The sequence below is a fragment of the Lytechinus pictus genome, chromosome 5 (assembly GCF_037042905.1).
Source record: "Lytechinus pictus isolate F3 Inbred chromosome 5, Lp3.0, whole genome shotgun sequence".
NCBI classification, from domain to species: Eukaryota; Metazoa; Echinodermata; class Echinoidea; order Temnopleuroida; family Toxopneustidae; genus Lytechinus; species Lytechinus pictus.
Window position 1 is genome coordinate 21,674,220 of NC_087249.1, and position 26,637 is coordinate 21,700,856.

Here is a 26,637-nt window from a genome sequence, read left to right on the forward strand (position 1 = left end):
TCTAGTCGTACGATTGGCTACGATTTGAAACTAATTTGGCCTTTACTCCAAAATAAAGGTTTGCAATCTTTCAAAATGGTTATATTATTATTCTTTCAATTAATTTTAACCTCAAATAGAATGATATGTTCCATTCACATTTTCAGAAAATGAGCAAAGTGCGATTTGTTCCAAAATCGGATCGCGAACAGTCGTAAGGTGTGCGGTGGCCTTTACGGTTCTTTTTACAAATATTGGTTTGTTGGTCGTGCAAAGAATCTCACAGGTGGTCGAAAGAACCCTATAAAAATTGGTATAGGATTCGCTAATCAACAATCAAGCACTTTTTATCTTCTTCCCCGCCGTATCAGTGGCGTAGCTAGGATTTTTTTCCTGGGGGGGGGGGGGGCACTGGGGGGTCCTTGCTTTCTCAGGGGGCAACATTTTTTTCTGTGTGTGTGTATATACTATGTCACAAGGGCAGATCCGACTGGGGATGGGGCCCGAAATTATCTTCACTTATATTTTCCCCGATCAGTCACTTCTTAGCTTTATTCTTATAAAACAACCTAAATATGAAATAATCTCATAAGCCTTATATAAAAAAGTGCGAGCGCGAAGCGCGAGCGATTTTTTATATCTATCATTTATTTTGTCCTGAAAATTCAACATTCTGGGCACTGTTGTGATCCTGAACATGATGTGTTTGTAAGTAGATAATTACTGCAAACGCGAAGCGCGAGCAGAAATTTTTAATAAATGTTCTAGCATGATCGGAAACAGACCTGTTAAAGACTGTTTACAGCTACCCACGAATACGGTACATATTTCAATAATGGGAGCGCGAAGCGCGAGCTAAAACTTACGTGGAAATTTATAGTGGCCCCCTCCCATGTACACATGGCACCACCCATGCAAGAGTCAGCGAACAAAATTACACAAGAACACAATAAAAGTGACAGTCTTTTAACTTAATGATTTATTATCAAACTTATTACTCCATCTTCTTTTTGAAATTTGGATCACTATATAAACTACAAATCAATTCAGAGGAAATAAACCAAATGAACCTAAGACACGTTATAAACGTGTAAAGTATGAAAAGGGTGAATTTTAGCACAATATCTTGAGATATTTTGATCTAAGAATGAATCGCAGCGTATGAACTCAGCGTTACATAAAACTGAATGAAAACACCGGTCAGCCCCAGCTTCGACATGACTATAATTTGAATGGAACTATTTATACTTATCACAAATGACACAGCTGCTGCAAAAGTTGAGTTTGCAGTTTGCACTCCTATACGTCGTCGACCCGTCCCTTTCTGAAAATTCACATCTCACAGCAATGCACAGTGACTGTTTTATTGTCATTATATTTCTAGAGTAATTGGCATCGGATAAAAGTTCATAAAGTTGTCTGAAACTCTTTCAAGATACATGTAGGTTCACGTAAAAGACAGACATTTTTTTTCGTTATAACGGGGGGGGGGGGCTACAAACCATGCACTTAATCCAAAAGAAGTGAATCCAACTTTGTTCACTGATATGATAGTGAACAAAATAGAATTATAGTCGTATATAAATTCATATGTTAAAAAAACACACACAAATACGAAAATGTCAATACGTAGATTGTGGCTGATTTAAATATACTAATATTGCGGATGATCCATGCTCTTCAATCAGTATGTACACGGCAACTAAAAATGGCAACATTAACTTAGTTTGCCTGAAAATAAATTCATGGACGCTTTTTTAGCATCAGTCCGTAGTCTGCGAGATTGTGGTCTATAGGCCCCTAAAATAATCCACCATGTCCACCGCAGCGTAGAATGCGATTGAAATTACATGAAATTCATGATCAGGGCAGCGTTTCATAAAAGGTCTTGTCGGATGTTTTATCTGACAAGAATTTATTAGGCAGTTCCCATAGTAACAGTGCTTCTCCGCCAATCGAATTAAAAAAAAAAAGTTGTTCATCTGATAACTTGTCGGACGAAAAATGTTGATGAAAATGCTGCCCAGAAAATAAATGGATATTGACATTGTCCAGCGCCGGTCGGTTTTACGACATGTTTTTCCCTATCATACTCAATTTTGCATTGCTGAAATATTCCACAGGGAAAGCTCTATGGGAAGTCGCCGGTGTAGACCGTAAACATGACTCGCCATTTCTGCATTAACTTTACACATTCGTAGTAAGCGAACATTAAGTATTTTGCTTTCTCATCCCAGTTATTATATATCCTTCATCTGTTGATCGTATGATAAAATGCAAAATTTCAAATCATCAATCATTCTTTATCATTATGTGTTGTTCTTGTTCTCGTACAGGTGTGCCTGGTAAGTTCATCTCTTCATCCTCAATGACGAGAGAACTGGCCGAAGAGTTTGAGACTTCATCTTCATGTTTTATTAAACTCACTTGCGATCCATTTGAACCAGGCGACCCAGTCTCATCCGACATATTCCCATTTTCTTTCTTGATGCCGTCGTCAGCCTTGGTCTCATTCACAGGAGATGGCGATGGTGTGATTTGGGGGCTTTCTAGTATGCTGATCGTCGACCACGTCTGTGTAGGCGATCCCGAACGCGGCAGCGGTGACGAGTCAGAGTGTGACGCCCCCGAGCTTGGATCGTAATCCGACGTCGTCGTCAAGTTCGTTTCCCGCTCGTCTTCGATTTTAGCTGTTGATGATGTAACCGATACGACCCTTGCCTTGGAATTCTGTATTCATGAATTAATGAAAAACAATAATTATCACCTTTTCTCTGAATACATGTAAAAACTTACGCGTTTTGTGAATGCCGGGGCAATTAGATTCTGGAGACCTTTAATTCTCTTTCCCAGTTTTCTCTTTCTATTTTCATTTATCCATTTAACTGGTTTAATGCTCAAGTTGTAATTTTTTTTCTATACTATCTACTAGAATATTTTGATTAGGAGGAAGCACCCTACAAGCTCGGCGCTTTTTTTTAGCAGCCTCCTCCATTTCCAACCTGTTTATATGTTATTTTTTTATTATGATTATTGTACATAGAAATTTGCTATTAAGTTTTACTGTTTTAATTTGTATATGTACGACAGAAATTGTAAATGTTGGAATGGAAAATACACGAAATGAAATGAATGAAATATTCTTTATTTTTTTTATTTTTTATTATTATTATTATTATTATTATTATTTTTTTTTTTTTTTTTTTGGGGGGGGGGGTAAATCGCCAAATCAATCACGTTGAAATATCTAAACGGAAGTTTTCTATCACTAGCTTTTATTTTCATTTGCATACTTCAGTTAACATTTATTTCTTTAAGAACCGATTATTAATGGTAAAATAATTAGTTTGACTTGAATATAATCTCATTTTATTATAAATCTTGTTTCCCCCTTTTTGGGGTGCCTTTAGACATTTTAATTTTGTATGGATATACTGATTTGAGTCAGTTTAAGGAGGATCTATAACGTTTAGATCTTAACCTATTTCACCGCCCCACCCTACGGGATATAGGGCAGAGCGCCCCAGACCATGACCAATTTGAAAACTGGATATAAATTCGACCTCCGACTTTCGACCACTTTTTTCAACTGGTCAGATTTTTTGATGAGTTTGGCAAGGGACGCCCCTATCAAACATCCGCCTCGGAGATGCAAACAGTTTGAGTTTGAGAACCGTCGTGAACCATCATCTTATTCGGCCACGTGTAACAGTCCTTTATTTCATTTCCTTCACCCCCCCCACACACACACACACCCTCACTCACCACCCCCAAACACCCACCTATTCACACAAAACACACCTTCCTCAGTTATTTTTTTTCAATTGCAATATGGGAGCGCGGATGTCATTCATATCAACTAGTAAAATATCAAAACATACACGCACACAAACCTGCACCCATTACATGCTCATTCAAACCCATCCTCACCTTCAACGCGCCCCCCCCCCCCCCACTCCACCCCCCTCTCTCTCTCTGATCATGGTGATCAGACAGATGCGACTGAGATATGCCAGTGAGCATGCAGCATCACCATGATCACGGGCGGATGGGCAAGGGGGCTTTGCCCACTCTTTTTTTAGGAGAAGGGGGTAAATGCTTCGATGGTAGTGACTTTTGACCTATATTCCCTTTACTTTTTCTTCTTGCTTGGCATGCAGATATTATTTCTTGTTTTACACACAACTGCCCACCGGTCTACCGTGGTATACATGTACTTTGGCACTGCAATACCAGTTATATGAATGAGATTCTGAGACAAATAACACACATATAACATGTAATGTGGAACTAATTGAAGAAGACAATACTCGTGACACATAAATTGACTCACATAACGCATATTTTAATGAAAACATAAAATCATTATAGGCCTGCACATGAAACAAGCAATGTAATGAAGTGAATCAACAGTAATTTAAATGGGAAGTTCACCCTGCCAAAAAGTTTATTGTAAAAATAGCAGAAAAAATCAAATATTGGTGAAGGTTTCAGGAAAATCCTTTAAAGATTAAGAAAGTTATTAGAATTTAAACGTTTGATTTGTGACGTCATAATACGAGCAGCTGCTTTATGTTATGTAATATAAAATGCATGAATTTCAATTTTGTAATGGTTTATGAAGACAAAAATGTTTCTACTTTCAGGATCGGATGTGAAATAATTTGCCCTTTGATATACCAAAGGTACAATAAAGCTCATTTTCAATTATTTGAGAAAATGACAGTTCATTGAAATGTTTAAGTCATATGATACATTTAAATCTGCTCGCATATGACGACACAAATCAAAATATTAACATTCTAATAACTTTTTTAATCTTTGATTGATTTTCCTCAAACCTTCACCAATATTTTTTTGCTATTTTTACAATAAACTTTTTGTCAGAGTGAACTTCCTCTTTAAAAAAACAAGGAAATAAACCAAAAATATCTATAAAATTTTGATTAAGGTAAAGGCCTATAAGATTTCTCCACATGTGCGGGGCTGCCCAACAGAGGGAGTATGGGATCACTCCTAAAAAAGATTCCCAAGGGATAAAATAAAACAAATAATCAAAGACGAATAAAAACGGGACAATGAAAGTGAGAAGAATATTGAAAGAGGGGGATAGGTTGTGAACTACAGAATTGTGTCATCGAAGCCCATATGTCCATATTATTTTATTGAGGAAGATGACGTCACCAATATGTCATCTTTTGCACCACTCGCCCGATATACCTTGGTGAAAATAATGAAAAGCAGGTGATTTCTTTCATGTTATCTTGATTTCTTAAATTAGATACTAAACGATTCTATCAAATTAGTAAAAGATGTCGTCACCATATACAAAAAAAACAATAGTCCCATCGTTCGCCATAAATTCTTTATGGATTGTCAAACCAATAATCTTCTAGTATATTAAATGCGTCATTAATTGAATTGCATGTAAGACATTTCTTTCTGTACAAGAGCAATTATGAAATGCAACTGCTTTCATATTTTCTTGTAAAACATGTTCATCTTTGTCAACCCTTCTTTCTGATCCCTCACTTGTTCAGAAGCCATTTTAAATGAAACCAATTGCATCGACTTTATCACTTTACCATGTTAACACAAATTAAGGCAAGACTGACGGCAACGTTAACACTACGTTGATTACGCATGATTTTAACTACGCTTAGGTTACGCTAGCATTTTCCCGGGGCATTTTTCATGGTAGAACAGTAACAACTTTTTTTCATCAATAGTGTATGAGCTTAAGCAGGATCGGCTCCATAATAAGTCTTGATAAGGGGGAGGGGTGACCTAACTTTCTTCTCAGAGTTACTGTAAAAGTGCATAACCAAACACTGTTTTCTTTTCAGTATTCTTCTTTATTCTGTATATTTTAAATCCCTTTTCAGATCATTTTTGTCAATGTTCTAATTGCTTGAAAAATCATATCCTTTTTACCGACAATGACTTCTGTCAGTAGCGTAAGGAGTCAAACATTTGAAGACGGCACAACTGTGCGAATGTGGAAAACATTCTGATGTGGTGAGCGAGTGAAGACAGCGAAAAACTTACTTTTTTAAATTGAAAATCCAATTTTGTGACAGATTTTGGCATGATTTTATTATTTAACAAAATGATATTTTACCCTTTCCCTTTCCCTTCCTTACTATTATCCTTCTTTTATGATTTTCTTTAGTCGTACTGAGAACTACTTTTTTTTTTGGGGGGGGGGGGCAGAACCGTCAAGTCCACCACCCCCATTTTTACTCCAGTCCTGTCAATGCTTGAAATATATCTGCATTATATCTCAGTATACTAAAAGAAAATATGATATAACCTTGGCATCCATACCCTCCATGGTCATGATGATGTTGTAATTGCGTTTACCATACAGCGCTGGAAGTTTCCGAATCGAAATCTCTCAGTACATGCTTAAAATTGTCAGATTAACAATTAACATTGGACTCCTTTTCAATATTGACCCGTAGCAGTTAGATAGGTGCATGCTATCCTATTTGATAGTGAACGGACTTTTAAAAGATGGACCTTTTATCAAATCAATCATGTTCAGAGAAACCTAAGTAACCTATTTGTGATTTATTCAAATTTAAAGGGTTGGTCCAGGCTGGAGATATTCATTTCTCAATAAATAGAGTGAAATTCACAAAGCAAAATGCTAAGAATTTTATCAAAATCGGATAACAAAGAACAAAGTTAATGATTTTTTTAAGATATGCATTATTCCGATGAAACGGTGCTGGGCATGTTTTTATGAATATTCATTAGGTGGGCTGATGATGTCATATCCCCACTTATACTTTTGTATTTATTATATGAAATTAGGTTTATTCAATTTTTTTCTACAGAGAATTGAAATAATTGGATTGACAACTGATTAAATACAGTTATTTATTTTTTTTAGTTATTTATTGCTGCAACTTATTTCATCATATGACACACCATTTATACACATCTAAGAAAAAAATGAAAAATTTGTGATTTCATGTAATAACATAAGTAAAAGGAAAGTTGGGATGTGACATCATCAGCTCACCTAATGAATATTCATGACGATGTGCATATAACTGTCTTCTCAAAATATTGATAAACTTTAAAATTCAATAACTTCGTTATTTGTTATCCGATTTTGATGAAATTTTCTGCATTTTGCTTTGTGAATTTTACTCTATTTATCTAGATATAAATATTTTCAGCCCAGACCATCCCTTTAATCAAATAAAAACGTAACAATAAACATGAAAATGGTATACAGGTACGCCGATCCCGGACGCCGATTCAAGCAATAGACAATTAACAACATGAAATAATACTCAAATGCTTACATTTCAGTGATAAAACAATTATGACCATAACAACAAAACGCACAACACAAGATGAAGTGTATATGTTCACAAAACTGTACCCGTTAACGCAAAAACAGAAAACAAGTTTTTAAAGAACACTGCAACATGATGGTGCATATAGAATGTCATGATGTTGGTGATGGGCACGATGATATTATAGTGCTGCATGAATTTCATGAGCAAGATGAATTCAGAGGCCTCGATCTATACGCTTAACCCTTATATCATGGAGCCTAGTAGAGTCCATGGCCCGTATTCTGAAGTCGGGTTTAACTTAAACTCAGGTTTAAAGTTGTGGTCTAAGTATGGGAAGCCAAAAGTATCAAAATTTTTATTACGTTGTATGTTTCATATGTTTACTGTGCTCTTTCCTGATTCTTCGATGGTGAAGACAATCATCTATTTATACTTCCTACACAATTATGAATGATTTGAGAGCCGAATGAGTAGAAAGTATGATATCTGTACTGTTAGTGATTATGTAACAATTGGCTGTCCATACTTAAACCACAACTTTAAACCTGAGTTTAAGTTAAACCCGACTTCAGAATACGGGCCAATGTATTTTAGTGTATATTAGCTCCAAGCTTATACCTTTTATTTCGGATGTATTGCATTATAGCTAGTCCTTGAATTGGCGGCTGAATTATCTAAAAGCGCCAATCGTTCACCATCTCTTGTACTATCCATATCTTTCAACTTGAAATTTGACGAGTTCATGCAAGCGACCTCATCTACGGCATCGCCACCGTCATCGCCCGTTCTCACCTCTTCGCCAACTCCGTCGCTGCTGACGACGTCATCATTGATGAACGTTGTCACCGCTTCCTTCATCACTTTCTCATCCTTCTTCTGTTTCTCTTCTTCGATTTGTCTCTTGACTTCGTCTCTCTTTGCGATGAGTATGGCATCGAATCGTTCGGCAAGCAGACGGTTGTTACGTATTAAGGTATAGACAAGGTACCAACGATTTCGCGCTCTTACATTAACTCTTTTTGGAATCGGAATATCAACTGAAAGAAATAAGATATTAATATATGTCAGTAAATGAAGGAGATAGCGTGTGATCTTTTAAAAAAATATAATGTTTGTAACTAATCAATAAAGATTGATTTATTTCATGGACCATAATTTTCCCACAATTCCTTTGAATTGCATAATTGAAAAATCAAGTTAAGGAAAATCAAAGAAAAAAATAATAAATCACTATTATATTCGAGGGTATATGCACCTTTATTTAAAAACAAACAGTGCTACTCTGTGGTCAAATGACAAGATGCACGCACCAGTGTACTTTCCCTAGCTTGCCTATAACACTGACGGACATGCACATTGCCTTTAGACGACAGATTATGGCGTCGCTGGCTATCTATACTAAACTTTGATCAATTTAACTCATTCCATTACCTTGATTATGGGTTTTATGGCGTTTGCCGACTACCAACTTTAAGTGAAACTACACATTGGTTGGTTTCCAGTCGGTTTCCTAGTAGGTGTAACTGCAACACAACGACTGTTATAAACCGATTCAGCCACGGTCCCAGGTCCGGCTTTGGGTCACATATTTATCATCGCACAGTCAGAATTGATGACCTTAAAGGTAATCGTTTATTAGGTAGGACTAATAATAAATTAAACGCTACTTGCGAAAGAACCAGAAACCATGCAGTTACCTTCTTCATCTTCAGTGAATTCAAAGACCTTTTCTTTCCTATCCCTCTGGGTTTTTAGAAGATAATGGCAGAATGTAATCACAATAGGATGAGTGTGAGCTACTTCCAGTTGTAGAAATCCTAAATACGCCTTGTAACCTAATGTAAGAAGTAAAAAAAAATACACGAAAACTTGTTACGTCCTGGAATATCTCAGTGGCAAACGCTAAGATTGCTCCCCTTCATCATTTAACCAGGGGAAAAGCACTGAAACCGTACCCCTTCCAAATGCTTCTTTTGCTGTTAGTTAGAATAAACTTCTTTTCACTTTATTTTTAAGCCCCCTTATTTATTTTCCTCTTTAAATTCCTTTTTGGGGGGGGGGTGACCACTGGAAGTGGAATCCGTGGCACGAACCACTTGCCCCCTCCTGAGATACCTCACTGGAATGATTGAAACTGTCTTATCATCATTAATGGTCTATTAACTCTTAACGTATCAAAGGAACTGCAGCTCTATGTTATGTGCATTAATTTGTGCCAATTGGTGAAAGTCGTATGTTAAGAGTTAAAGAGGCATTTGATTACCTGAGTCATATAACTCGAATCCCCTCATCAATAAACACCGGTCTATCCGCCCAACCAATAGTAAACCGAAAAGGACCGACTTGAATATCCGAAGAAGGCAGGATGCCAAACCGATGATGACGTTGACAAAGAAGAAGAAATACACTTGGACATGGAAAAGTCGTCTGTAAATCAATGTACATTATAATACATTCAAATTCAAACAATCATGATAGTGTTAAAGTGCTCAACTTTCGTTTTCTTAATAGGGGACATTATAAATATTACTTAAACTTTCGCAATGTTTTTTTAATTGGCGTACAAAATCCTGGTATAGATCAAGTTAATTTCTTCCTAATTTTTCTTCTTTTTTCCTTCTTCTTCCTCTTCTTCTTCTTTTTCTTTCTTCTTCTTCTTCTTCTTCTTCTCCTGCGGCTTCTTCTTCTTCGTCCTTTTCTTCTCCTCCTCCTCCCCCACCCCTCTTAAAGATAGTATGTGAACGAAAATATGACAAAAAAAATAAAATGAAATGTTTCACCTATTATCTATACTGAGCTCTTTGCCTCGCTGCTGAAGAAATAGAAATTTCGCTGAGATCACCTGACTGTAATACACAACCATATATACAACTACGGACAACCTACGGACAAAAAAGATCAGCGAACAGTAAAAAAAAATCATTTTGATCTCCTATACAGTCACTCTAATAGTATGGTTTACTAGTTTCAACTAATAATATGTCCTTAACTATTGCAATCTGCCTGAAAACCAGAAGTTTTAACCATATTCATTTAAATCACGCTGATGAATGATCTTGATGTTCTTTAAACGTACTACTTTTTATACATGATACTATTTCATACATGTTTGCTTACTTACACATTCGTCTGATTCAAGTTTCAAGTACATTTATTCTCATGCTAAGGCTTTACGGTACGCTTAATAATACACTTGCACTAATACTTATATTAATGCTAATAATGCTTCCGTAGTGACACTTTAATTTTACTTATGCAGATACTTATACATCATACTAATCCTTATACTTATACATGTACATTCACTTATACTAATAACTATACTTATCATTATAATTATATTTCTGATTTTTTTTTTCCCTTACCATTGATTCCTGATAAGCGTCCAAGCCCAATTTCGTTCCTTGTTAATGATAGGTAGGACGAGAAGATAGATGGTTAGGAAGGTTAAAAGCCATAGTGTCAACTGGAGCAGAATAAAACCTGGAAAATATAATATTGTATAAAGGATTGGGTTATTATAAAACTTCTCCTTACTGAAAGGAAATATCAAACTATATTCACGATAGAACTGTAATTCGAAACATCACAACAATCCTGTTTGGGACTGCATTCTCATACACAAGTCATATGCATGATGCAGTCTGTGTACAATGAAAGTGGGAGTGTTAAAGCATACATTTAGGTGCCAGGTAAAAATGACAGAGGTAAAAGTGGCAAAGGTAAAAATGGCAGAAGTAAAAATGGCAGAGGTAAAAACGGCAGAGGCAAAAATGACAGAGGTAAAAATGGCTGAGTTAAAACTGGCAGAGGTAAAGATGGCAGAGGCAAAAATGACAGAGATATGGGGTGCTGGTTTGTTAAACAGCCATGAAAAAAGTGTTCACTCCAAAATGAAAGGGGATTTGTTCAGAAGGGGAAACATGAAAAACAAAATAGATTTATTCCAACACAATGAAGTTCATTCAGGTCAGAAAAAATTACAACCCCAAAATGATAATAATCAGTTAATAAACAAAGTTTTTTCTTCTGTTAAAAAAACGGTTTCTGTCATATCTCAAAGCTTTGGATCAACAGAACCAGCCCGACTGAAATGAATGTTATAAAAGAATTGGACCGGTGCAGCTTCATTTTGCTTCTGATGAATAGAATGAAATAAAATATCTGTCCTTTGATTTATATTCAAAAGCCTTCACGGTACACCTCCTCCGAATTCACAAACAGCATTGTTAGGCCGATGGAGACATTATATGATGAAATGCCTAACATGCACTTCAGGCAAATAATGAATTAAAAAACACCTCATATCGCTGTATGTGTTATTTTCTTTTTATCGTGTTTATTAACGATAACGAAACCGAAACGATGTGTACAACATCACTAGTCGAAAAAAATTATGTCAGTGGAATAATAACTACTATTACTCTTGATAGAGAAGTCATTTATGCCTCTGCCATATTTACCCCTAACATTATTTACCCCTGCCATTATACACCTCTGCCATTTTTTACCTCTGCGATATTTACCTCTGCCAATTTTTCTTCTGCCATTATTACCTCTGCCATTTTTACACTGAACCAAAGCATATATCAGTCCAATGAGTTACTATCTCGGAAATAGCAACTCCGTGATACGTTTGTGTCATTCGTTTAAATGAAACTGTAAGGAGGGAAATGATTGATTATACGAATATAAGAATCAACCATTCCATCTCTTTTACAAAGTTAAATATTGGCGGACCCACCTTGTGTGTAATCTATATTCCGAAATTTCAAACAAAATTGCTATAAATCAATGAAAAACGAACCAAATCCTCATTGGACTAACATAAAAATCATTCAAGTTTTCTCGATCTACTGGAAATGAACCGTCATGGACTTACTTACGTTCTTACAATAGCCATGTATACACTCTAATTACAATTATAGGGAAAATGGGCCTATATACTTACACACTTAAAAGAAAGCTTCCTGGATGGTGACTTACCCCATAGAACAAACGCGATGTGATACCCTGAATACTTCAGACTACAGACCTGAGAGAGGAAAGGTGGTAAAAATGGGGTAAGATCTCGTCTTTTACATTCTAAATTTCATTCTATATCATACTATATCTAATGCTCTCTTGTTCCCCCACTCTCTATAATACCCCCCCCCCACTTTTTTCCAAAACTGTGTACAAAAACGTAAAAATGACCATATGATTGTGATTTTTGCATGGTCAGCCCCCCACTTTTGGCTCAGCCCCCACTTTGAAAACCGTTCCGCGGCCCCTGCTCTCTGCATCCCTCCCTCCCTCCCAGCCATCCTTCATCCCTCCCATCACAAAGGGGACAAATCCATAACAAGTGGAACGCCTCTGGAAGTCTCGCCTGCGTTACGCGATTTGATATACCAGCAGTGCTGACTTTGAAAAAGACTATTAAATAATTATTCATAAAAGAAAACACTCATATGATAATAAAATACTATGTCCATTTACCCAACATGACCTTTGACCATGATAATGTGACCTCAGACATGTGCAAAACAACTCGATTACCCTTATGTCTATGTTTCATGAACTTCATGTGTAGATCCATAAACTTTTTAAGTTATGATGCCAATTCAACAAATACCCCCAACACGACCAAAGTTCATTGACCCTAAATTACGTTTGATTTTGGTCATGTGACCTGAAACGAGCACAATATATTCAGGGATACATGGTTACTCTTATGTCCCAAGTTTCCATGAACTAGATTTACAAACTTTTAAAGTTATGATGACAATTCCAAAAATACCCCCACATTATCAAAGTTTGTTGACCCTAAATGACCTTTGACCTTAATCACGTGACCTGAAAATCGCACAGGATGTTCAGGGATACATAATTGCTCTTATGTCTAAGTTTCATCAACTAGATCCATAACATTTCAAAGTTATGATGACGATTCCACAACTACCCCCAACATGGTCAAAGTTTGTTGACCCTAAGGGACCTTTGACCTTAATTATGTGACCTGAAACTTAGGCAGAATCTTTAATGATACACTATCACCCTTATGTCCAAGTTTCATGAACTAGGTTCATACACTTTCGAAGTTATGACGACATTTCATAAACTTAACCTTGGCTAAGATTTCGATATTGATTCCCCCAACATGGTCTAAGTTCATTGACCCTAAATGACCTTTGACCTCGGTCATGTGACCTGAAACGCAGGCAGGTTATTCAGTAATACTTGATTACCTTTATGTATAAGTTTCTAAGTTATGATGACATTTCAAAAAATTAACCTTGGTTAAGATTTCAATGTTGACGACGCCGCCGTCGCCGCCGTCGGAAAAGCGGCGCCTATAGTCTCGCTCTGCTATGCAGGCGAGACAATAAAACTACATCATTTCCATATTACAAACCACCTGTTCATCACAGGGGAAGATTCAGGATTTTCCAAGGGGGGTGCACATTTTCCCAATGAACATTTGACAAGAAAAAAAAAACAAGACCTCACTTTCAATGGGAGGGGGCACACTTGTGTTAAAACGGCATATTTACATTTAAAATTTTGATTATGACTCTCAAAGGGGGGTCACGGGCCGAATGTGCCCCCCCCCCCCGGATCCGCCAGTTGTTCATCGATAATAATATATTCACGTTTTTATTTATCATTTTCAGTTTTCGGCTTACCACTAAGGTTGTGTTCCCAAAGTCCTCTTTCGGGCAAAATGATTTATCCCCTCGCCATAACCTGAGAGTGTTTCTCCTGTATTGAACAATGTTACAATATTAGACAAGATAAATCAAATAAATCAATATTAGACAAGATAAATCAATCAATCAAATCAAATCAAGATCGATCGAAAGGGTATCCCGAGGCTGAGGGAAACATACGTCTACGTATTCATCAGAAGATTTTCCAATCAAAGTGGTCTTTAAATGCAAACTGATATTTCTGTTAAGAATATGAGAAGATCATGCAGACTGAGCGGAACATTATTACAGAATAGTCCTGTAAATTGTTTTATAGAAATATATTTACCTATATGCAATAAATGTAACCATATTATAGCAGATCATCACCCCCATCGCTACGAATGTTGTCGGTGAAAATGAATCTGTAGAAATAAAAGAGTGACATGAATGAGATTTTGATTTAATTTGATTTTAATACATATGTCCATTATTGATTTTTCTTTTTAAAAAAATGCAAAGAATCATAATCATGATAATATAACAACCACAGCAACAAGGTTTCGCATGGAAATAATTCAGAACCAGAGTATCATGAAAAACTTGTGAAATATAGCTTAGATATCAAAATCATTACATTGCTTGTATTATAGGCCCTTTGATGCAAACAAAAGATTGAACTCACTTTTCACAAAACAAACTGATTTGTTAATTGATAAACAATTATTAGGCCTATATACTCTCCAGGTTCGCATGTATAAGTATTTAAATTTATTACTGAAGTGCATGAATTAAAATGATTAATGTCATGCCTTTATGTCAATTTCATGCATTTATCGTTAGGGTTGGCAAGCTATTTGAAGAATACGTTAACAGCAAGAAAAAAGAAAAAAAAATTGCTGGCAATCGTTGCACTAATTCATTCAAAACTCCTTTTGAAATAAGTATTTTTTCAATGTGGATTCTAACTTGGGTGTACAAGAGTTCTTGATATTAATCGGTGGTATCCCAAAGTGAAGGGGCAACACGGGCAAAGGATCTTCTCCATAACACTTTGTCTGAAAACTTGTAAATTTACACTCTAAATATCAAGGAATTATAATAAATCTAGATCGGCTGTGAATAGTGACCAGCCGAATATTAGATTTAATTTTCAACCTTGTGGATTTTAATATAAAGCTAAAAGATTTGAGATTTGAAAGTTAATCCTAAAGATTGAAAATAAATCCAACATTCGGCTGGTCACTATCCACAGCCGATCTGGATTTATTTCAAATCCTTGATGTTTAGAGTGTAAAGGTGAAATTTCGCACCTTTTAAATCTGGAAGGTAGAAAATTGTACCTCCACAAGCCCAAAGGAGTTCCCAAACCATAAAGGCGAAAATTCGAACTTTTTTCTAAGCATGTAATCGTTGTAAAGCATTTATTCATATCTCCAAAAAAAAAAACTGTAGAAAAAAGAGTTATGTATTGGGGAGGAGGGGGGGGGGGGCAAAATGTACGATAATGTTTTGCCAAAGGGGATATATAAGGTTTAGCTTACTCAACCACTAACCAATGACCTACAATATTGTTTTAACAAATCATCAGTCGCTAAATCATTCACTTACAGGCAAATGAATCTGCAATTTCCTTAAACGTGTAGAAAGAATCGGTGCTATTGCTTTCAACGAGGTAGTTATACAGTGATCCGTTTTCTACAAATGTTTCAGCAGCCCATCGTTCCAGGTAAACCCCGCTGGCTTCATAAATAATTCCAACCTATTTGTTTATAAAAGAATAAAAAAGGAAATGATTATTAAATAATGATGGTTTCATACGGTGAGTAAAATATCGCTGTCCCATCTTTAAAAGAATTTTAAGAAAAAAACACAATATGAATGAAAAATGAAAAAAAAAAAAACAATATGAAAAAAAAATGATGACAAAACATTTGGATAACAAGAACAACTAGGAGAGAATGTACTGACCGATTGTCGGTATAGGCCTGTTCAACTACAAAGATTTTTCCGTTTTCCGCACACTGTAAAAACTGCGGTGTTAAAACTGACACCAGTTGGTATTAATAGAAGACCACACCCCGAGGTGTTAAAATTACACCCTAGAGATTAAAAATAACACCAAAGCGTGTAAATGTAACAACCAAAGGTGTTGTAATGACACCTATAGGTGTAAAACTAACACCACCAATTCAACACCGGTGTAAAATAACTGGTGTGGTCCTCTATGTACACCGGTTAGCACCACAGTTTTTGCTGTGAAAAATGAGTAGAATAATTTCAAATAACATTTACTGCTGGTTCAAGAAAAAAAATTAAGGAGAAATATGGACGTTAGAGTTCAAATATTTTTGGAACCATAGCTGTGTCCTTTCTGTAATAATGCTCCCTGTATATACAGCATCAAGATGATTTAAGCTATATGAAAAATAAAAAGAAGACAATGTTTCCTTACACAAAATAAACACAGTCCACTCAGGGCTATGGTGCAGATGATACGACGGGAAAATCGAAAACCTGGGGGAAAAGAAAATATATTAGATAGTTTTACATCTATAGATAGAGGCAAATTACTGGGGAAGCGTGTGTCTCATTCAGATATTTCGTCTTGTCATTTTTAGGTCCGTATGGTAAAGGAATGAAACACACACACACACATACACACGCACCCTCACCCTCTCACAATCTCACTCACACACTAATAATAACAAAATCACAATATCTTTCAGTCAAGGCTTATTTTATATTCAATGACCACTGAAATGAAAGTGAGGTCCAAACTTGTTATTCAGCATCTCTAGTCTGGAGTTACACTGTACCATCAAACAGTCTAATAATAAGATAAAGCATAAACAAATTTCAGCAATTAGAAACACGCAATGGGGGCTTGCGTTTTACCATTGAAGTTGCATTGAAACTATCAGTAGACCCAAGACCACTACTTATATACATAACAAGCCTACCTGGTTCATCCTCATAGAATCTGTTCCAAAACTTCCGGCATGATCCAGGTTCTTTCTTGTCTCTGAAAATAAATCGCGAAAAACCTAGATGTCATACATACGAAAAATCAATTCTGAAAAGACTGCTTTGTTTATATTGAAATACATGTAGATAGATAATATATACATATATAATATATAAATGTACATAGCATGCACGTTGCGCTCACCGAAAGGTAACTTATCGTTTGGTTAAAAATCCCAAACTCGTTCCCTTTTTGCCCCCCCCCACATACACACATAAACACACACGCCCCTCCCCCTCTCTCACTGTCACAATATCCATTGTTTCTCTCTTCTCTCCCATCTTGCTCTCTTTCTTTCTGTACTTTGTCTTCTTTTGTCAAAATGAAACGTAAGGAATAGACACCTTTCCCATTCATCCTTTGGTGTTAGTAAATATTTGACTCGCTGATAGAAGTGTGTTTTCACGAAGTCTTCTTCATAATCATGGATCTCTACTTCCAGACCCTGTACAGGAAAAGGAGAAAATCATTCTGAAATGAATTTCAACAATTCGAAACTTTATTAATCCACCAACAATAATCGAAAAAAGACTTGAAACATACGATTAATGTTGATTGTTGGAATACAAGAAATTGAACATAAATGGTGCTTTGTTATAACGAACTAAATACACTAACTTCAGTACGAAATACATTATTATCGATACCATAGGTTCAAACATAATCGACATAACCCTATGTCGTCATGATTATCATCGTTATCAACATCTTATGAAATTTGCATTAATTCCACAAAGCATCATGTATGGTTAGAGCAACATCGCTCTAACCATCTTCAATATCAACATGATCAGAATCATTAGCGCTCCTCCTCCCCCATCTCATCATCATCTTTATAATCTCTATCACCACCACCACCACCTTCACAACCATCATCAGCATCAATATCATCACTGTCGTCGTCATCGTTGGAGTCGCCGTTCCCTTATCATTACCGTTATATCATCAAAATAGAATTAATTGTATTGATTGATTGATTGATTGATTGATTGATAAATTTTGAAATTGTTTGATCGATTGCTTGATTGATTTGTCAACTCTCCAAAACACAACAGTGGATTTATGCAACAACGAATAACATATCAGTGAGCTTTAACAAGATAACCTATGAAAGATCGATTGTCATCATGATTATGAAGATTATCAACATCTCCGTCATCCTTATCGATATCATCATCATCGTCATTGGTTCTCGTCGTCATCATCATTATCACCGTCATCGCCACCATCAAAACCATCATCATCGTCATCATCATCACCATCACCATCATCATCATCATCATCAATATTTCATTCATCTTCAGATCTGTGTTACCTACCTGTCTAACCTTTTTCCTGATCGTGTAATTTTTGTACATCCTCTTGATGAAGAGAACCAGTAGAATGATGTAACAGAGATAGATTGGTAACAGAATGAGATTGTTCACATTGCCCTCGTCAGATTCCTAATGTTGAAAATTCAGTAATAAGTATTATCATTTCAATATCTTATGGACATTTCGTAATTTTAGGTGCAATTTCGCGACTTTGACATGAATATTTCGGGCAAAATAGATTTCACTATAAATACAATTTCTATGTTGCTTTTTTTTAAAGGAATAGAGAATATGGGACAAGAAAATAAATCGTTTGAAGGTGAAACAAATCTCAACTCAACGATAGCTTTCAAAATTGTCAAATTAAAAAAAGGCGTTATTTCCCTTTATGCAAAACGAGCTACAGGACTCGTTACAGCAAAAAAAAAAGAAATTAAATATATCTGAATAGAAAATACTCACTCCCCACGGGCATTCCGCCAAAGAGTAGTAATAGAAAAATGCCCTGAAAAAAAATTGAGAAAAGTGCATAACCGTTAGTATTTTCTGACTTCGTGATCATAACTTTTCTCATGAATTCAAAAATACATTTTAACCACAAAATAATGGTATTGGAGACATTAGCATTTTAGTGTCAGCTGTACACAACTATAAACAATCATTTGATCATGAAATTCACGTTGAAACCATGCATATTGCATAGAGAAAGCATCATGATTAGGCAATGTTTCAAGGTTTGACTTAGCCCTGTATACATTAGCATAAATTATGATACATATTGATATATGAAACGTTTGAGTTCAGCACAAAATTCAACTGCCTATTTTATATTCAATTAATTCAATTCATTAATCATCACGTCCGAAATTAAGGTTTATTTGCAATTATTAATTTAGGCCTGTCATTTTTAAACGAAAGTAAAATAAGCTTACGAACAGTACTGTGAGTAAATACATGTAATATGTCACACTTAATTTTTACTCATTAACATTAAATGCATTAAGCGACATGAATTTCAGAAAATAAGAATTACCATTCTAATGTGTAAAGTATTCCGATGACGTCACTAACCACCCAGGCTTGTACTGTTAGACATATCATGATTGGATAATGAGCTAGTCCAATGGCAAACACGTTTACATAGGCCATGCAGCTACGTACAGCACCTGATGAAATTATTGTGGATAGGATTGATGATTAACAAAATCATTCGCTTCTGTCGATATAATATTGTGATATTTTTTGTTTTTAATTATTATCAAGTTTTCTCTGCATAAAAAACTGAATGTATTCCCCTTGCTTCGTCAATAGAAACAAGTGTACTGCATTATTTTGTTGTCGAGTAAATTATTCGGAAATGACAATGGGCGGCACAAGGGTATAGATGGGAGGGGGGCATTATGACCTAAAGGTATGAAATGTGTCGTGATGTTTGAATTAATAACAAGAATCCTCGGCCGAGTCATACCAAGGACCTATACAAATGGGACCTTATACCTTCTTGCGAGGCGCTCAGAATTTAGATTGGAGAAGGGTAATAATAACAAGATATGTTATGCAAGGTCCGCTGGTAGAGCAGTTTTCTAACTGAAGTGGCTACCCTGGGTTCATAAGACGTTATTATGATCATTTGATATAAGTTACACAACTCATACCTTTCTTTTTACACCCTTATTTCTTTCATTTTGTGCCTTTTTTTTATAAATATATCTTGTTTTGTACTGCATGGAAATCATATTATGAGGGGTGATCAATGTCCCCCTGAACATGGCTTATTAACCATGTTGACTGTTTGAACTGCAACTGTCAAAAGTTGACATCATTTTTACAAATCGCATTTTTATACTTGCGTTTGATTTTTTTTCGTTGTATTTAAATCCAAATCTTTGTGAAACTCCCTTGAGGTGGCCGTAAACGATGCTTACCTCGTACCATCTCGGGCATGTCATCGTAGTTGGGTTCGACGTAATAATTACCGGTGAAGAGATCAAGGATACCTATACACGTGATACCGAACGCACACACGAAGGCAAGCCGATCGGAATACGAGTCCAGTAAGTTGACAGGACTGTGAAGAAAAGAAAAATGCCAACATTTTATGCAATGTTTCCCCCCTTTAATATGAATGAAAACATATCTACAAATTATCACCTGTATTCTGTAAAATATAAAAATCTATAAATCCTTATGAAAAAGTCTGGTTGACTTTTTTTTCATCATATAGAAATACCATGATCTATATGATTCACTAAATAACAATAACAGTATGTTATGAATTGTGCATTCGATTCATATTCTGCCTATTCACATTCTGGCAATTGAATTACAATAATAGGTCTTTGAAAATGTTTAAAATGAATGAAATCGTTGGTATCAAAAGCACTTCATAAAGACTATAAATGTAGATTACAATATGGGCGTAACCTTGATATCGGTATGAACATAACGCGTATATACAGTCCGGTTTACTAAGTTTATGAATGTTCTTAAAACAAAACATGATATTGGTCTTGCTCAAAGGCACGGCAGCAGAAGAATATATAACTTGAACACATTATATTCCAAGTATTCTACACCATTAAAACAGATCGGTCGAAATATCCAATTTGTTGGTGAATCAATGTACATGTGTCAGCCCAAAGAAATAGATGGTCGAAATTTATTAACTATCAATTCAAAACTATAACCAAAATCTAACAAACACTTTGGTTGATTTTGGCCATTATTTTTGGTCGAACTTATTACATACATGTTTGTCAGGTTGGTGAGAAGCGTTTTAAAGAGTGTACACATGAGGTATAATTGAAGGTTAACAGGAAAGGGTAATGCATAAAATGCAAAAAAGGTTAGTAAATAGCTAAATAAATCAGCTGAAATATATCAATGGTACATTCGAAAAATATATAGGCATAATGAAATATTTGTACAGTGAAACGATACAAAACCCTAAAAAGATTGACGGAATTTTTGGCTATCATTCTTTCCTTCATTCATTTGACTAGAACAATTCATTAGATTGCAAGCACAAGCCCCCTTTTTGCCTGTTTGTCGAAACAGTCTGGATGGCACTGTGCATTATGTGCTGTATGTGTAACTTTTGTGATTTTTGTCTCATTTGTTCAAAGTGCCAATATTGGTCTGCCCCTGCAGACTAATAATCAATGGACTACAAAACCAACCAACAGATTCTAACTGGTTTTTATAAACTTCGCAATAAAAAGTACATAATTTTATTAATGAAAAATTAATAATGATCCGGATAGCACCAGGGCCTGACTTACTAAGCTACACTGGGTCGTCCGCTGCAGCATCCAGGCCATAGTCGTGTTCGAGGTTGAAAGAAACCAAAGAAGAGGATGATCACAGCCTGAAAATTTATGAGAAGGATATCATGATTATAATGTTATCAAAAACGCATGTTGAAAATGTCAATGAATATAATACATTTTCGTATATAGAAGTAAAAAATATAAACAGAACTCTTCTATTCTACATCTTATCCGTGTTAATCTTCATTTTTATATTTCTTCTCTCCATTTTGACTTTATTTTCCCATCAAGAGTATTAAAAAAAATCATAAAATCCTACGCATACACAAACACAAGGCTATCTTTGAATGACGGCATTACAATAATCTATATTTTGCGTAAAGACACTCATTAAATATGCCGCGATATACATGTAGGTCAAATATTTGTTATGATTCTGAGCAAAGCCTCAGATTTTTTTTTTTACAAATTAATAATACCCTATAATTCAATTGATCTAATGATTCATCTTTATACACAATTGTCAATATTATCATGAATAGTTAACTGAGCAGGCTGGGGTCAATAAAGGCGTGGGAGTTTGTAATTTCTCAAAGACTTTTGGGGGGGCAGCAACGGTTAGGGGAAGTGAGCTCCGTCCCTCGAAAGGAAATTATGAGAGTGTACTTTCTTTGTCCCTACCCTCCCCCTCATTACTTGATCCGCTCCTTATTCTCAGTAATATTTTAATTCTTGTTGATATCCATGGGAATTGAAGACAAACCTTGCTCAGTAGCACATTATTTGACTTCCGCACGTATCCAAGTACCGCCCCCCCCCCCTGTCCTGATCCAGTCTTATGACTAATACACAACAGATCTTAATACTGACCGCTATGGGTAGATTGACCATTGTCCATTCTTGGACAGTGAACCTGGCATTTCCACACCCATACGCTGTCCTATTTTCCACGACATCATCGGTCCAGTTTGTCAGGTCAGGGATTCGAGCGGTGTCGGCTATCACACTCATGTTGACCGTCTTGGGGCCGACTGGCGAGAGAGAAGCTGAGAAGTAGACAGAGGCAAAGATACATGCACAGATTAACGCGAAAAGCATGAGTAGACGAATCGCAAATGAAGAACAGCGATCCTGCTGTTGCGACTCGGAAGCCATGCTCTTATTATCTTTCCGTTGAGTTCGCATAGCTATCTATTATACTTATTCAGGAATCATATATGTTCAATACCTTTCGTGATGCATGGATGCTTTGGCAACGACCGACCAAAGGATCAAATGTGATCAAAAATATATCTTTCACCCAAGTACGGATCCCAAACCCCAAAATACCAGTTATAGATTCATATTTGGTATAAAATACCCTCTGTAAACCGGCATGGTATCAAATTTAAGTGCACTGAACAACCTCAACAGAATGTGAACGTTCTACTAAATTGAATTTCATACAACATATTTTGGCTGAGCCGTAAGCAGGAAGGTCAACATAGCAGTTGCACGAAGTGTATTATTTTGCGTAATATATGGAATATTAAACTTGCACATCTCTTTCTCTCTCTTGATTGTTTTGTTCTCCCACGCTTGGGTACAAAGATCCGTTTCGTTATTTGCTTTACGGTCGATACGTCATTACAATGCATTATGGGGTCTGAACTTTGAAATCTACTAAGAATCCGTGGGTATACTGTCTACACTATAACCAGATCGCAAAACCAATTTCGAACCGACTCACTGGGACTCACTGTAAACCGTCAACAAGCTTATTGTTCAATATTTGAAGTGCCCGTTAATTAATATCGAAATAATTAGTAAATTCTTATTACTGCGCATGCGAGGTTAAGAAAGAGTACTTTTAATAATGTCTTCGACTTTAAAAGCTTGCTCATTAAATAAAACATGTGACGTTTTATGAAAGAGTAAAATTCAAATATGGTTAGAAAACTATGCTGTCGCATTTTCGGTTTCATGTTTTTTTTCTGTTCAGAGAGAAGGTCTAACGTGTAAAACCATTCTCGACTTTTCTTAAGAATGGTATTTTAGTAGTAGTAGTCACTGGCCAATCCAGGGGGGGGGGGGCACAGCCGGCCCATGCCGCTCCCCTTGAGAGGCACAATTAAAGTTGTAATGTAAAAAATGCCGCTAAAACAGAAGTGTGCCCCCCCCCCTTTGAAAGTGAAGACCTTTTTTTTTGCTTGTCGATTTTTGGTGTGGACGAAATACCCTTCATTTTCTATTAAAACCCCTTTTTTTGTCAATTTTTTTCTCGGGAAAATGTGCCCCCTTTTTAGGGGAAATCCTGGATACGCCCCTGTTAGTAGCAGTAGTAGTAGTAGTGGTAGTAGTAGTAGAAGAAGAAATAGTAGAAGTAGTAGTAGTAGTAGTAGTAGTAGTAGTAGTAGTAGTAGTAGTAGTAGTAGCAGCAGCAGCAGTAGTAGTAGTAGTAGTAGTAGTAGTAGTAGTAGTAGTAGTAGTAGTAATAGTAGTAGTAGTACACTCTAAAAAATATTGGGTAAAAGTGCTCCATGACGGTAATTATGTGTCCAACGAACATTGGGCATTTTTATTTATCCAGTGTGATGAATATTTTGCCCATTCTAAAGTAATTGCTGCTTATTTTTTTAAACCTTACTGGACAATATGCTTCCTGCATTGGGTAAAATACTGCAAATTGGTTGGACACAATTACCCTCGTGGTGGTAAAATTTGACCCAATATTTTTTTACAGTGTAATAGTAGTAGCAGTATAGTAGTAGCAGCAGCAGCAGCAGCAGCAGCAGCAGCAGTAGTAGTAGTAGCAGCAGTAGTAGTAGCAGCAGTAGTAGCAGTAGTAGTAGCAGCAGCAGCAGTAGTAGCAGTAGTCAGTTACACAGTACTAACTATAAATGTGACCTTCAAAGGCCATTATGAAAATAATATATTAATCTGATGAATCTAAGTGTACATATTGGCCCGTATTCTGAAGTCAGGTTTAACTTAGACCACGGTCTAACTCTGTACTGAAATTCACCCCTCACCTTTCTTTGTTTTTAGGCAGCAACCACACGTAACACCAATTTCATTCCCAATCTGAAACGATGATTTATATTTTATTGTTCAGTTAAAAAAAAAGTTGTAAGTAATCAACCTTTGATTGGCCAATTAATGTAGGATTGTCCATTTTTTAAATATTTTCTTAAAAAATAGAATAATTTATTTGATAGTGTGCTAAGATGCAAACATAAAAATTGACCTGCTGATCACCCTTTTTATCATTCTGATCAATACTTAGTCTATAGGGAAATCGTTCGACCGATTTCGATCTAATTATTTAAAGTGAGAACTGCATGCACGGCCTACAATATAGGCTATTATATGGGGAGGGAATACATCCCCGTTTGGATACAGGGTGGGCAAGTTCCCCGCCAAGTTAACTTTTAAAATCTACTCTTATCAAAATTGCCACAAAATTTCTCATAATGTGCTACAATATCGCTGAATTTTAATTTGAAATAAGAACAGTAATCTCGTTTACCAAGGTGGTTTCGTTCCCTTATGACGTATTTGTTGTGTCCCTTAGAAAAGGATGTGACCTGAATAGTTAAATCATAACATATTGCTGCTGAAGCTTAAATGGGTCTGACAGAAGATTGTTACTATCGGGCTACATGAATCAAACAACACTTCTAATTCCATTGCCAATTTCTTCGAGAATATAAAGTAGAGATCATTCATAATCATTACTTACCGTTTTGTTACGGATAAAAGATCTTTAAAAAAACCGTGACTCTTCTACTTGAGTAGGTCCAATATAGAAATAAGAAATTCTGGCAAAATGGTCACATTGGAAAGACACATACTTAATCTACGTATCTATTAAACAAGGACATGATATCTGTTCCCAAGGGTATGCGCGTGTTAATCTGTATGAATAAGTTAATGAATAACTGAAACAAAACAACTATTTTTTTAATCCTCTGTTTTCGAAATGTTGTAGAGGTCCACGAGTTGGGCTCTATTATGTAATAAAGGTAATGTGTTTTCTCGCACTACATGTAGTTCCGAGTAGTACGTTAAAACTGCCTTTTGCAAACAAAGTGTCTGACGTCAAAGTTGATGAAAGCCTACAGCAGTGCTTCATGTGCCCTTTTTTTCTAGGGGCATGACATGGCGTAGGGCATCTTGGGCAGAACTTCTAAACGTCGCGCAGACGAGCAAAAACTTTGACATGCAAATCTGATTTTGTAATGTATCCCCCTACCCCATAAAAACAATAATTTCATATTTCACCACTTTTCCTATTCCCCTTTTTTCATCTTTTTCTATTGATCATTGAACTTTGGAGGTAAGGGCAAGTGCCCCCCCTCCCATTTATCTATACACTAGGAGGGGAAGGCTGAAGGCGGGGTAGGTTGAGCCACACCCTAAGCTGATTATGAATGAGTCAGACTTTGCGATGGTGCGATATATTGATGACCCATTGCATATCACCTAACCCCACCACACCGATTTCAACGTTGAAACAAAAATAATTTTTCAGAGAAAAATAAAAATTTCAGTCAAAAAAGTATTTTTTTTTAAAGTGTGAAATAGAAAAGCGCCTTTTACCCACATAAATGCATCTTTAAACATAATAAAGGCATAAGAACAATATTGTTAGTCCACGTATGGATCCTCATCAGGAGAGGCGATCCGGGGGGGGGCACAGTGCCCCCCCCCCCACTTTTTGAAGCACTTAAAAAGTGCCCTTTTTACGCAAGAAAAATGCCCCTTACGAACGTGTACTGTGCGTCCCTTTCACCTGACGGGGACCAATTTATTGTACATGTTAACAAGTGCCCCTTTGAAACAAGAAAACAATATTTTCATTTGTATATATTAATACAAAACTTGTAGATAAGCAGATCGAGGCGTACAGATGGGGGGCTCTTGCCCCCTCCCCAAATTTCTCAATACCAATATAAAAAAAGAGAAAAGAATGAAATATGATATCGTTTTTTTAACATTAAAGTTGTCAAAATCTATAACAAAATAGGATTTTCGTTATAAAAAATGTCAACATTTTTGCTCGCTCGCTTCTCTAGC

The 26,637-nt window shown here is 36.1% G+C and overlaps 1 protein-coding gene across 2 annotated transcripts; it reads right to left on the minus strand.

Annotated features, from left to right (window-relative positions):
- Positions 1 to 935: 935 nt before the first annotated feature.
- LOC129262278 (stimulated by retinoic acid gene 6 protein-like) lies at positions 936 to 25,588 on the minus strand. 2 transcript variants are annotated; one of them, XM_064100020.1, is made up of 20 exons: positions 25,301 to 25,588; positions 22,450 to 22,625; positions 21,592 to 21,677; positions 20,236 to 20,378; positions 19,344 to 19,476; positions 18,773 to 18,815; positions 18,314 to 18,439; positions 17,339 to 17,439; positions 16,930 to 16,991; positions 16,422 to 16,483; positions 15,578 to 15,728; positions 14,316 to 14,391; positions 13,964 to 14,039; positions 12,282 to 12,330; positions 10,661 to 10,778; positions 10,076 to 10,177; positions 9,559 to 9,722; positions 8,993 to 9,130; positions 8,088 to 8,332; positions 936 to 2,709 (listed from the first exon to the last, which is right to left on the minus strand). In XM_064100020.1, the coding sequence occupies exons 2-20, from the start codon at positions 22,588 to 22,590 to the stop codon at positions 2,272 to 2,274; spliced, it is 2,454 nt and encodes an 817-aa protein (XP_063956090.1). In that variant the 5' UTR covers positions 22,591 to 22,625; positions 25,301 to 25,588; the 3' UTR covers positions 936 to 2,271. The 2 variants fall into 2 exon arrangements, with proteins under 2 accessions (XP_063956090.1, XP_063956091.1); XM_064100021.1 differs by having other exon boundaries at positions 7,914 to 8,332; positions 25,301 to 25,455.
- Positions 25,589 to 26,637: the final 1,049 nt, after the last annotated feature.